The following is a 13,613-nucleotide window of genomic DNA, read 5'->3' as shown; positions in this document are numbered from 1 at the left end:
TGAATGTTTCCCTGCCCTTTCTTCTAGCGCCGCTTTTCGTCTCAAGACCCTGAAATTTTCCTTCAGGGTTTTTGAGGCTCCGTTGCCTTCGGAGACCCCCTGAACCCCTCTAAAATTGGATCGCCACGAGCGCCTGCAGCGATCCCGACGCAGCTTCGGTAGCGAGCAACCCGGAAGTCCTAATCTCTTTTCACCACTGTACAACATTTTCACTCCCCCTTTCAACCTTTTAAGCAATCAGAACACAGGAGTATTGATTAAGTTTCTATTTCCTAATTGCCGGGTTCCTAAGATGAACTTTTGACCCTTCCATGCAAAACTAGTTAAGCAAACTACCCCTTTGTACTTTTACCCTTCCAATGTACCTCCTACGCAGAAAAGCCTTAAAAAACCCAAACAACCACCTGGCAACCCCTATTTTACAACCCCAACTCCCACACAAAATGGCTAAATCCTTACTCCTTCCCAGAGTTCTTCTCCATGCCTCAAGACCCACCTGATGTCCTGGATGGGAGCCTCGGATTCCGACTGAGTCCTCAAGGAAAGCTCATCCCGGGAGCTGGATGAATGGCTCTCAGTGGTGAACATGCCGCTGACGTCCCGGTACACACACAGCGCAATCACCTTCGATTGCTGGAGGGGTGACAACAGCTTGCCTCAGAGCAAGACACAGGATGACCTGCTCTTAACTGAGCAGCATGGAAGCAGACTCAGAATCTGGTTATGCCAAGAACCTCAGCTGCAAGCAGGCTGTGCACTTTCTTTGTTAGAAGATCCACATTTGGAGACCTCACTGAAAAGCTACACAAACTGAGCAAACGTGAATGTTTTTTGCACAATGTCTTCTGCTATTGCTAGCCAAGAAGATGAACCTCAAGGTCCCTTCCAATTCTCTTGTATGATTCTACGCTTAGAGCTCGTACTCACATGATGCAGCTGCGGCTTCTGCAACGTGAGCCGGTGCGTCCGGCCCCCGTAGGTGTCACTCTTCAGCACAAACATAGTGACCTGCCCCTCGGAGCTCATGATCACCACGTAGGGGTCGGCCACGGCACAGTGTATGATAGGCGAGCCGAGATCCACTGGGATGAAGTGCAGCTGGTTCACTGTGAGGCAGAGACACAGGCAGCTGAAAGGCAGACCAAGCCCAGGTGGTAGCTCAGGCCGCCCTCCATGCCCCCCCCCCCCGGTGCTTTCAAAAGTACGTCAAGGTGGCCATCCCAGGCTGCTCAGGTCTCTCTCAGCCACCTCCACCGTTTCCCCTGTCTAGTGATTCGGTTTCTAGGCCAAGGGCTCTTTCCAGGAACTGCTGCCTGAGAGCTCCAGCTGCACTCACCTCCTTCCAGCAGGCGGATTCCCAGGGGAGACACCTGGACGATGTAGCGGTTCTCGCCAATGTTGCCGGCATAGACAGTGGGCCCCTGGGTGGCAAAGCCGCTGGTGTCCAGTTCCATGATTTCCTGGCCCGTCTGCAGGATCTTGGGGGCGGAGGGAGGCAAAGAAGAAACAGTCACACCCATGTGCCCTTCCAAGAGGAAGATCATACAAGGATTGTCACTGGGGAAAGCAAGGTGTCATGCCCCCCCACAATTCCCCTTCCCTTGGTCCTTTGGGGCCAGATTAAAGGGGGCAGAGCAAGTTCCAGCTTTCTTCTCATGCTGCCAGCCCTTGGCAGATCTGTACACCCCCCCCCAACCTCTTTGACGCTGCCCACTTGGCTGATCTCCCTCAAAACAGCCCTTCTGAGCTGCCAATTGCCTTCCTTCCCCTTAGTCACTGAAGCTCCAGAGAGCACCTGGGGCCATGCCCAACGAAAAATGCCGGCACTCACCATGGTGGAGTCTTCCCGGCTCAGAATGAGGAAGCCGTGCCGCTTCCCGTCGTCAGCAGGCTCTGGCGGGGCTGGTTCCTTCTCTGCGCTTTCTCCCTGAGCGTCTTCCTCCTGCCGGGAGAAGAGGGTGGCCGGGGAGGCTGTCACAGTGCACAGACCCTCTCTGCCTTTGTGGGAGAGAGGCTGGAAGGAAATCCTCCTCCTCCTCAAAAGCAGGCGGCTCAAAGCCCCATGCTAAGCCCCAGGGAAGTGGAGGCCATAACGTACCGCTGCCTCTTCCGTCTTCTGGGGCGAGATCACCGTCCACATGTCATAGCAGCCTGGGAGTTCAAAGGTCGTCACCACTTGAGGGCGGATGCTTTTCTGGTGAGAGGAAAGGAAGAAATTAGGCAGTGGCAGACTTTGGGCTTTCAAGTTTCAGTAGTGCCAGGGGCAAGGTTAAAATAGGTCTGGTGTGAAATGGAAGGTCTTGATTGGCTAAAAGGTTGGAAGTGGAAGTGGAAATATTGTATATAAGCCAAGCTAGAAAATACGGTAGTAAGGAAGTTGCGAAGTCAGACACTGGAAGACTTGAAGAGAGGGAGCTGAGCAACTGCAAGACAGAGGGGTAAATGCCGAAATGGTTGTTAAAAGCTGGAACACAGCTGGGCACAGTAGCAGGCCAAAGTATGGAGAAGACCACAAAGGAACTCAGAAGCTGAACTGTCAGAAAGTTCTTCCTGCCATTTAGTCGGAATCTCCTTTCTTGTAGCTTAAAGCCATTACCCTCCAGAGCAGAAGAAAACAAGCTTGCTCCATCTTCCATGGGACAGCCCTTAAGATACCTGAAAATGGCTCTCCCTATCTCCTCTCAGTCTCCTCTTTTCCAGGCTAAACCTACCCAGCTCCTGCAACCGCTCCTCATCAGGCTTGGTTTCCTCCTCCTGTGTGTTACCCCCCACCCACCTCCTTGTTCCTAGGTGTTTATAGGCTGCTCCATTGATCTCTGGGGCAGCCCTGGTAAGCCTAGGGCATGCTGCTGCTGCTGCTGTAGCACTGGTACCTGACCTGCGCCAGACTCTCCTCACCGACGCAGGCCTTTGCACGGTGCAATCCCTGCACTTCCCACCCCAGCAGTTCCGCTCACTCACCTGAAGAACCGAGAGGGCGCCGTTCTTGCCGTATCCTGAGCACACTACGATTTCAAGGTCGGGCTCCAGGCTGTTCTGGAACTGAAGAGAGACAAGACAGATAGACAGACACTGTTCATAGAATCATAGAATTGGAAGAGACCACAAGGGCCATCCAGTCCAACCCCCTGCCAAGCAGGAAACACCATCAAAGCATTCTTGACATATGCCTGTCAAGCCTCTGCTTAAAGACCTCCAAAGAAGGAGACTCCACCACACTTCTTGGCAGCAAATTCCACTGTCGAACAGCTCTTACTGTCAGGAAGTTCTTCCTAATGTTTAGGTGGAATCTTCTTTCTTGTAGTTTGAATCCATTGCTCCGTGTCCGCTTCTCTGGAGCAGCAGAAAACAACCTTTCTCCCTCCTCTATATGACATCCTTTCATATATTTGAACATGGCTATCATATCACCCCATAACCTTCTCTTCTCCAGGCTAAACATACCCAGCTCCCTAAGCCGTTCCTCATAAGGCATTGTTTCCAGGCCTTTGACCATTTTAGTTGCCCTCCTCTGGACACGTTCCAGCTTGTCAGTATCCTTCTTGAACTGTGGTGCCCAGAACTGGACACAGTACTCCAGGTGAGGTCTGACCAGAGCAGAATACAGTGGTACTATTACTTCCCTTGATCTAGGTGATTGAGAGTGGTGAGCTAGCCTCACTCCCAGCAACTTCACAGCAAGTGTCCTTGATTTCCTCCAGGAACCCTTTGCGAGCTCCTCCGTGCCATCAGAACCCCTTGGAAGGGCAGAAGGGCCAAACCTAGGCAGTTTCCCCAACCCTCCTAGGGTTCCCCATTCCTACACCCAGAGGAAGATGGGGTTGAATGGCCCTCTGCTCCCTCCTTTCTCCCAGAGCTCAGAGAAGGAAGCAGCCAGGCACACACCTCCTCAGAAAGGAAAGCAGGCTCCCCCATGGCGGCGTTGGCACAGGGACCAATGTTCAGGATACTGTCACACACCTGTCCGTGTTGGGGGAGAAGAGAGAAACAGAAAAGGCACAGGGATTACCTACTGCTCAAGGAGTAGCTCTGGGCAGAAGAGCAAGGATGGGAGACTCCAAAGAATTTCGGATTCCAGGTGTGCTTTGATCTACTGCTGGCTTAGAGGAATGGTCTAGCATAGGGAAGGGAAGAGGAGCTGAGTCTTTAGCATTGAGTTTCCCAACTCTCCTGCCCTTCTTCCGTCACCCCAGGCAGAGAGGGCATGCCTGCCATAAGCAGGTTTGTATCTTGCCCTCAGAAGCTACATTTAAATGGTACCTCGAAAGAATAGGTGGCAAGTTGGGTCCCAGACTGGGCTTCGCTGCCGTACACCTCAATCTCGTCCACCTCGTCCTGAGGAGCTGACTTTCCCCCTGCAGAGGACACATTAGGATGTGGGTAGGAGAAGCCTTGGGATTAGCTCGGTGTCTCCCCTTCATAGCTTTCCTTCTCTTGTACACTTCACTCAACAGCTCTTCCTAGGTACTTCCCCCCCCCTTTTATGACCCACTCCCCAGAACACCAGGAGCCGGTAATTTGTACCAGATAATAATAATAATAATTTATTATTTATACCCCGCCCATCTGGCTGGGTTTCCCCAGCCACTCTGGGCGGCTTCCAACAGAAAATAAAACACAGTAATCTATTAAACATTAAAAGCCTCCCTGAACAGGGCCGCCTTCAGATGTCTTCTAAAAGTCTGGTAGTTGTTTTCCTCTTTGCCATCTGTTGGGAGGGCGTTCCACAGGGAAGGCACCACCACCGAGAAGGCCCTCTGCCTGGTTCCCTGCAACTTGGCTTCTCGCAACGAGGGAACCGCCAGAAGGCCCTCGGTGCTGGACCTCAGCGTCCGGGCAGAATGATGGAGGTGGAGGTGGAGACGCTCCTTCAGGTATACTGGACCGAGACCGATCCCCCAGCGTCCCCTCTGGTTGGCTCCGGGGCAGAGCCACCTACCTGTCCAGTTTGCAGGCTGCTCCACACGTTTCTTCTTGACTGGAGGCTCCTCCTGCAGGCGGAAGGAAGTTGCATGCTGATAAAAGGCAGGGCCTCACCAAGTCTGACTTCCCTTTGAAGCCAACAGGTGAAGCGTTTCCAGCTGAAACCTCCATTCATTCACGGTAGTCAGTGTTATCAGCTGCTTTGCACTCCCTCCAACCAACACCCACTCGGGTACCGGGCTCCCCTTCCCTATGCCTCCCCCCAAACGCTCTCTGTGGCTGGGCCAGATTCAAGCTGTCTGGGGTTCGTCCTGCAATGGGGTGGGTGGAGCTTCTAATGCAAGACTGCTCTTTAAGGAAATGGGGCGGGTCAGGTCCCAGCTGAACTCACCGCCTTCTCTGCAGGGTCCTTGGCAATGCTCATGGGGGTCTCCTGCAGCTTCTCTGTGTATTTGAGGAGGAGGGAGTTGCCGAGACGGGAGCCCAAGAAGAGGTAGCCAGGGTCCATGGTGATCATCTGAGATCCAAGGGGCAGAAGGGACAGGGTGGGGAGATGGGAGCGTCAGGCAAGGCCTTGTGGGAGAAGCGGGCAAAGAGGCATCGCATGGGAGCAGGCAGGGGGTGCCCACAGGCAAAACAGGGCTGGGGCACCACCGACTGGGCTCAGCAATCACATTGATCTCATATATGCAACCTGCTTTTGCTCCAAGAAGCCTGGCATGGCACACACATACGGGATACCCCGCTTAATCCTGTATGAAAAGAGAGATGGGCGAAGAGGCAGGGCCAAGGGAGATTCACAGCTGAGCGAGGACTTGGAGCCAAAGCTTGCTGTGTATTGACCAAAGAGCAAACAGATTTCCCACCTTCCAAATCAAAACTCTCTCCCTAGCTATTTAGTTATGTTGAATTAGCAAGAATGATCAGGGGCCATAGCAAGAAAAAATTTCAACAAGATTGGGAAAAATAGGGTGAATATTTGAAAAAGCAATGCCCACAATATTACTGCTTGGACTTGTTTCAATTAACTTCTGCAAATAAAAATATGATCTGAAAAAGGTAGTTAAAAAGAATTATAAGAGAGAGTTAATATAAAGATATATGGAAGCAGATTACTAAAACTGATATTAGACCCACCTAGAGGATGAAGGAAGTCAAAGAAAATGAATATGAAATTTGGTTGCACATATTGCTTTTTCTTAGAGATATATGTTTACTTTTACAGTATTATTATTATTATTACCTATATTTCTTTCATTAATGTTATTAATATTGTTTTCTCTTTAGTTTGTTTAGTTTCTTTTTATTATAATTTTTCATTTTTCTATGTACACCTGTTATTTGTTTGTATGTCATGTTTGTGTGTTAGCATATAAATAAAATTAACTAATTTAAATTTTTTAAAAAGCAAAACTCTTCCCCCCACCCCCCACTTCTGCCTGCCTTCATCCTTTCCCTAGCAGGAAGAACAGCTCCTTGACTGTCAGTTCCAGCATCTCTCATTCACTGCACGCCACCCCCCACCGGACATGAGAGCAAAACTGCCCCAGGTGTCCTAGCTGCCAGCTGCCAAAGCGGACCACCTCCCCCCCCCAAAAAAAACCCTGCCACTGCCAGTGCTCGGCCTAATGGAGCTTACGCAAGTGGTGAGGACGCTGGCTGCCGCCTTGTCGAAGTGGAAGGCTCGGACGCTCCGCATGCCGTCGGTGATGAGGGTCAGCACGTAGCTAGGGAAAGGGAGGGAGGGAGGGAGGTGAAGGGATCCCTTTGGCAGAGGGCAAACAGTGTCTGAGCAAGAAAGCTTGCAAGGAGGTGGCCTGGGGAGGCTCAACCCCAGGAAACAGGGTCACGGGCAGGAGTCCACCGAGGACATTGAACACAAAGCATAGGGGGGTGGACTAGATGGTTCTTTAGGTCCCTTCCAACTATAAAATTCTATGAGAGGGAGACAGCACAATTCTAGGTAAAGCCCGAAAGCGCTGGACTCCTTCTCCCACTGCCGATTTTCTATTTGTTTTAGTTGCCCCACCATACTCTCCTTGGTGGGTCCAGAAGACTACTTTTCTCCTCTACGTTAACTGATGTTTGCAATTGCCACATACTGGGAACTAAGCAAAACTTGGTTGTCTGAAGGGTTCCAGGCTCCTGAGGTTTGCAATGAGTTGCCCAAGAAAAACGGCAAAGAGTCTCGTGTTGCAGCTGTTCAGGCAACCAAGTTCCACTCGACTCCCCCCCCCCCAAACCAGGGACACTGCAAACAGTTAACTTTAAAGCACATGCATTCAACTAAAGCAAACTCAGCCCCGCCCAAGACTGTAGCCAGGTGTCCAATAATCTCTTTCATAGGACACCGACTAGCAGATGCAAACATTTTCTCTTGCACTTCTCTCTCTCTCTGGTGCTTTGAAGAAATATGTGCTCTTCCCTCTCCATCACCCATGTCAGGCTCATCTTTAGGCTTCAAATTTATTTGCTAAGCCATGAAATATTTACCTACTTCACTGCATTGAGGGGGGCAGAAACAGAGGTCAGCCCGACTTAGCTACATACATGCTCAGGCTACCCCCCCAGTGGCTGAACAAAGCGTCTGCTTGTGACACATGACAACGTCAAAAGCGGAATCTCTTTCCAATGGGCTGGATGTTTACGGTCCAAGAGAACTGGGAGCAGCAAGGAGCTTCCCTGCATTTGGCCAAATGAGCAGAGCTGCAGAGCTGTTTTTTCCGTAAGCAGAAACATCCCAGGTCTGAACAGCTCCCTGCTGGAAGCTGGCAAAGGTAATAGCGCCTGGTGACATGAGAACAAGCCGAAGCCTTACATCTCCCCTCCTTTCAGCGAGATGACCATCTTGTCATAGGAGATGAAAGCTGCCTGGGCACAGTCCAGTGTGATTTTCACTCCCTCTTGGACCCCTGCAAAGAGGAGGAAGTCATCAGCAGAGCCCAAGGTAGCAGGACACAGGGGCAGGACTCACGACGCTGCTGCTGCCCCCTTTGGAAACTTAGCCTGGTCTGAGCCATAGCTGCCAAGTTTTCCCTTTTCTCGCGAGGAAGCCTATTCAGCACAATGGGATTTCCCTTTAAAAAAAAGGGATAACTTGGCAGCTATGGTCTGAGCACTTTCCCTCGTGCAGTACTGCTTGGGATTCTAAGCGTTCCATCCATTTACCAGGTTTGCAACGCGAGTTCACAGCCTGCTAACCGGGACAGAATTTCAGAAGCTGAAAGCGTCAGCTGTACACACTCTAGTCCTCATGACTAAGGGTTGCGCTGGAAAGTTTGCAAAGTATGCCATGTGATTCCTATCCCGACCCCTGCCTCTCCAATAAAATCAATGTTTTAAAACCTGCACCAGAAGTCACATAACAGGTAGCATTCTGTGTTGAACAGCACCAACCGCAGCATGTCTGGTTAAGGGCACAAGGTTAGGAGTTCGCTGCTCTCCTTTTCTGCCCCCTCATGGGTACAGGGAAGTAAATCAAGTGGGGCAGGGAAAGGGTCCTATGTAGAGCTAGCTGAGTTTGAGCCCATAAGGATCAGGAGCACAGTGGTCATACTGCCAGGGCTACCAGCAGCTTGCCAACATCCAATAACCTCTGTGGCAAGGAGCACCTATTATCAAATTTAGGTAGGTACACCAACTGCACCCTTTCCTGGACAGGGATAGCTTAGCCACTGTGATTCATGTGTTGGTAACCTAGGGTTGCCATATTTCAAGGGGGGGGCAGGTTGCAGAGTGGGGTAGGTGGAGGCACACATGTTTACACCTGCGCTGAGGGAGCGCACTGGCTGCTGATCAGCTCCCAGGCCAAGTTCAAGGTCTTGCTGTTAACATATAAAGCCCTGAACAACTTGGGACCAGGTGACCTTTCTGAAAGATCATCTGCTCCTGGGCAGACCTGTAAAGATCAGTAAGATCATCTGGGGGGAAATTCTACTTGCAGCACACAACCCTGCAGAATATTGTAGGGCAGTGACCCCCTAAGCAGGGCTTTTCTGCTGTTGCCTGACACTGAAAATCCCTTCCCTTTGCCATATGCAAAGCAGCAGCCACCAGTTGCTTCAGGTGTCTTATAAAGGCAAATCTTTTTGCCCAGACTTTCCCTGACCCATGAGACTGGACCCTGATTTATGCCTACGAATCTCATGCATCTCTGCTGTACTTGTTTTTGTATCTGTTTATATGCTTTTGTGTTGTTTTTGTTGATTTTAGGTTGCATTTTTGTTTTAAGGTGTGTTGTTTTCCTATTGTACATGGGGTGCACTGTTGAGAGATCTTTAAAACATCAAGCGCTTTAGACATTCTTTTTGATAGAAGGGAAGGAAAGCAGAGAGGCCTACTTAGCGGGAAGACTGTGGTGCCGCTGGTGAGGCTGTTGAGGGACACGCCGTAAGGCGGCACACTCTGGTTCAGGTACAGCAATGAGTTCACTGCAAAGATCACAACTCCGCCTAGAGGAGGAAGGGGAGAGGAGAGTTAGGCCAAGACGGAGTTGTCACTCTTGAGCCGCAGGGTTCAAGCTGGTGGAAAGTGAGCTTGTCTACATTATCCTCCGAGTAAGGGAGGCTGCTGCTCAGAACACACCCCCTATCTGAAAAATATGCTAGACCAGGGGTCCCCAGACTATGGCCCGGGGGCCACATACGGCCCCCGAGGCTCTTTTATGCGGTCCCCGGGAACCCCCGCCGCCCGCTGCCCGCCCTTACCAGCGTGGTGTGGCGTGGCTGCCCACTTCTGACCCGGAAAAGGGACAGAAATAGATTGTGCACACTCGCAAGCGTCATTTCCAGTGTACTTCCAGGTCAGAGGAGGCTTCTGCACATGCGCACAAGCTATTTCCGGCGCTTTCCAGGTCGGGAGTGTGCCAGAAATAGCATTTGTGCATGTGCATGGGTGCACACAGCCGTGCACTCCTGCGCCCCCGCATGCGCTCCCCCACCCTCCGGCCCACCACGCAATCGGCGCGACGGGCATCTGGCCCAAAGCCGGGTAAGTTTGGGGACCCTTGTGCTAGACCCATCTAGCGCATTATCACCTACTCTGACTGGCAGAGGCTGTTCAAGGGTCTCAGGTGCGTGCCTTTTCCATAGATCTCTTTTTAAGGGGAGATACTGGTGACTGAACTTGGGAGCTTATGGGCCTCCCCGCACAGTCTAACCATCTTTGCCACAATTTGGGAGTTCCACTCAAAATGGAACCCCCTCCCCCCAAGATCTTCACAGCTTCTAGCCACATTGTTCTACACACGCACAAGCGTCTGCACCACCTCTCCCTCTCCACACAACAGCCGAGAAGAAACCGTTCCTCTCACCAATGGGCTTGGGTACCGCCAGGGCCTGGGTGCAGTCAAAGGGCAGGTTGCTGAGAGACCAGATGACCGGGTGGACCTTCTGCATGATGTTCAAGGAGATGGCCACAATGCTGCAGGTGTCCTGGCGCACAGCCACCCGCCTGAAGAGGGACAAGGAAAGAGCTCTGCTACTTGACATCGCTGTCCACACAGCCTATGAAAGTGGGGCTGGTGCAGTCAAGGTGAGCCTGAACTGGGGACGGCGGGACAGGGAGAGGAACGGGCATTGGCAGAATCAGGTCCCAAGAGAATGAAGTGTCAGGTGGTGCTTGGGAGGGAACAACGTTGAAGGGGATAGAAGTGGAAGCAAAAGCCCCAGGTTTTGTCCCAGCATTGCCATACCACATGTCTGGCAAAGGGCACCAGACTCCCTCCAGCCACAGAGCTCATTTCCTAACACAACAGTGGGATTCATCCACACTGAGACCCACAGCTCTCCCTTGGCTATCTGCAGACTGAGTTTAGCTTTTTGAGGCAAACCCAGAGGAGCACAGGAAGCTGCCCACATACCAGTACCAAGTTAGACTGTTGGTCCATCTAGCTCAGTAGTGCCTACACTGATTGGCAGCAGCTCTCCAGAATTTTAGGCTGGAGACCTTCTGTGTGCGGAAAAAAAGATGCTCTACCACTGAGCTACAGTGCCAGTTCCATTTTCTTGTGACTGGGGGCTGGCTGGCCAGCTCTTGGCCAGCAAAGCTAACAACAGAGAGGGAGAAGGAAGGCAGGACATACCCAGGCCAGGTCTGGTTGGGCTCAAAGAGGATGAGCAGGGTGGGTTCGTAGTAGCCGTACAAGAACTGCATGTCGATGATGTTGAGCAGCTTCTCGTCTAGCTCCCGCACGTCAATGATGTAGCTGGGCAGAAAACTTGACTTCTGGCTGCAACAAGAGATATGGCCAAGAGTTCACAGGGGCCAAACACACTCCAGGGTTCCCAAGGGGCACGCTGCAGAAACTGCCACGAGCTCCACAAAGTACCCATTTCACCGATGAAAAACTGGCAACGCGGCACGAATTCCTCTTGCTTTGAGCCCTTACTTGCAGTTTTCCGACCGTCCCGCCCTGCACTGCAGTCCCTTTCTCCTCTAAATGCCACCCATTCTGAGACCCTGATTATTTTAAGAAGAGTTTGGATTTGATATCCCGCTTTATCACTACCCGAAGGAGTCTCAAAGCGGCTAACAATCTCCTTTCCCCTCCTCCCCCACAACAAACACCCTGTGAGGTGAGTGGGGCTGAGAGACTTCAAAGAAGTGTGACTAGCCCAAGGTCACCCAGCAGCTGCATGTGGAGGAGCGGAGACGCGAACCCGGTTCACCAGATTACGAGTCTACCACTCTTAACCACTACACCACACTAGCTCTCTTTTTAAATGCTACTTCAGTCGAGTATCAGTCGTTCTGAGCCCAAGTCATGCAGAGCCCAAGGCAGGCCTTACCCTTCTCCCATGACACCTTCGTGCTCATCCGTCAGGGTCTCTCGGCGGAAAGGCAGTACCACCAGCCGTGTGCCATAGATGAGCATCACCGCACAGCGCCCATCAGGGTCCACCCGCACTTTGGGGATGTGGACGTTCTGCACAAAGCCATCCTGGGGGAGAGACAGAGCAGGCCAGGAGTACTGGGCAGGGCGGCACAGAGGAGGCAGGGGACCCTTCCTTTTAATCTGCTGTGCTCCCTTGGGTCTGGAATACATGGTGCCTCACAACCCACGGAGGTTGCCCAAATGTGACAAGGGAGTCCGGCATGAGGACAGAGTTGCAAGGGATTCAGGAAGGGAGAAGTCTTGGCTGTGTTCACTGACAAATGGAGAGCTGCCATCCAAAGTGAGGGGCTCCCCACAAGGGAGGACAGCTGCAAAAGGCTGCCCACTCCTAGCTGAAAAAGCAAACAGGTCAAAATGGCTCTCTATTTCAGGCAATTGCTCACCTTTCCAATAGCTGCTGCTTTGAATGAATACTGAGATGAAGGTGAGATTGGCAGGGAGACAGAGGGATGCCAGCTCCATCTGGTACATAGGCTGAGACCCTCCCTGCCCACAGACCGCCTTGCCAGAGTGGTGCATGCTCTGGTTATCTCTCGCTTGGACTACTGCAAAGCGCTCTACGTGGGGCTACATTTGAAGGTGACCCGGAATCTACAACTAATCCAGAATGCGGCAGCTAGACTGGGGACTGAGAGCGGCCACCAAGACCACATAACACCGGTCTTGAAAGACCTACATTGGCTCCCAATACGTTTCTTTTTAAAAAAAAATATATTAAAGATTTTCTTGATTTACAGAAATATATGCAATGTCTCTCGTAACATTTTTACAAATTGGTTTCATTTGTTGAGACACTGGGAAGAAAGAGGGGGATAGAAGTAGATGGGGGGATGGGGGGTCAGGTTACGATGTTTCTATTTTACTTAATATATGTGGGGGTGTGGGGGTGTCAGTGTCGCTTGTGCAGGTTCTCTGTTGTTCCCTTGTGTTCCTTTGGTGGTGACAGAGGTTGGGGTTGGCCTAGGGTTTGGTTGTTCATTTGTGGTTGGCTGTAGTGGTTTTTGTTTTGTGTGTGAGTGAGTGAGGTGGGTGGTTGTTTTGGATCATCCCAATACGTTTCTGAGCACAGTTCAAAGTGTTGGTGCTGACCTTTAAAGCCCTAAACAGCCTCAGTCCAGTATACCTGAAGGAGCGTCTCCACCCCCATCGTCCGTCCCGGACACTGAGGTCCAGCTCCGAGGGCCTTCTGGCGGTTCCCTCATTGCGAGAAGCAAAGTTACAAGGAACCAGGCAGAGGACCTACTCGGTAGTGGAACCCTCCCATCAGATGTCAGAGAAATAAACAACTATCTGACATTTAGAAGGCATCTGAACACAGCTCTGTGTTTAGGGAAGTTTTTAATGACTGATGTTTTAATGTATTTTTAATCTTTTTGTTGGAAGCCGCCCAGATGAAGCCCAGCCAGATGAGCGGGGGTATAAATAAATCATCATCATCATCATTATCATCATCACCATTATCACAGAGGAATTCCAGCGGCTGCCTTAAGAGTCTCAGGGGGTGCAAGAGATTTGACAGTGTCCCTTGGCTATGCAAGAGAACAGGTGGCAGCTCCTCCCACAGCAGCTTTCAAAACTTAAACTGCAAGCCTTAGTTCTAGTTACGGGTAGGTAGCTGTGTTGGTCTGCCGTAGTTGAAACAAAATAAAAAAATTTCTTCCAGTAGCACCTTAGAGACCAACTAAGTTTGTTATTGGTATGAACTTTCGTGTGCATGCACACTTCTTCAGATACTTGAAGAAGTGTGTATGTATCTGAAGAAGTGTGCATGCACACGAAAGCTCATACCAATAAC

The 13,613-nt window shown here is 51.2% G+C and overlaps 1 protein-coding gene across 2 annotated transcripts in view; it reads right to left on the bottom strand.

Annotated features, from left to right (window-relative positions):
* CPSF1 (cleavage and polyadenylation specific factor 1) overlaps nt 1-13,613 on the bottom strand; it is a 42,095-nt gene that overhangs the window by 20,546 nt on the left and 7,936 nt on the right. The window contains exons 6-21 of one of the 2 annotated variants that reach the window (XM_035125285.2): nt 11,712-11,863; nt 11,006-11,152; nt 10,235-10,374; nt 9,264-9,374; nt 7,742-7,835; nt 6,563-6,650; nt 5,315-5,440; nt 4,940-4,991; nt 4,261-4,355; nt 3,886-3,960; nt 2,962-3,042; nt 2,099-2,194; nt 1,832-1,942; nt 1,337-1,478; nt 928-1,106; nt 497-633 (exon numbers count right to left, since the gene is read on the bottom strand). In XM_035125285.2, the coding sequence (XP_034981176.1) occupies nt 497-633; nt 928-1,106; nt 1,337-1,478; nt 1,832-1,942; nt 2,099-2,194; nt 2,962-3,042; nt 3,886-3,960; nt 4,261-4,355; nt 4,940-4,991; nt 5,315-5,440; nt 6,563-6,650; nt 7,742-7,835; nt 9,264-9,374; nt 10,235-10,374; nt 11,006-11,152; nt 11,712-11,863 (1,826 nt within the window). The remainder of the gene's footprint in view (nt 1-496; nt 634-927; nt 1,107-1,336; nt 1,479-1,831; nt 1,943-2,098; nt 2,195-2,961; nt 3,043-3,885; nt 3,961-4,260; nt 4,356-4,939; nt 4,992-5,314; nt 5,441-6,562; nt 6,651-7,741; nt 7,836-9,263; nt 9,375-10,234; nt 10,375-11,005; nt 11,153-11,711; nt 11,864-13,613) is intronic. The other variant, XM_035125286.2, reaches the window with a different exon arrangement.

This window comes from Zootoca vivipara, chromosome 8 (assembly GCF_963506605.1).
Source record: "Zootoca vivipara chromosome 8, rZooViv1.1, whole genome shotgun sequence".
In the NCBI taxonomy this organism is placed as follows: domain Eukaryota; kingdom Metazoa; phylum Chordata; class Lepidosauria; order Squamata; family Lacertidae; genus Zootoca; species Zootoca vivipara.
This window is presented reverse-complemented; position numbering and strand designations above follow the sequence as displayed.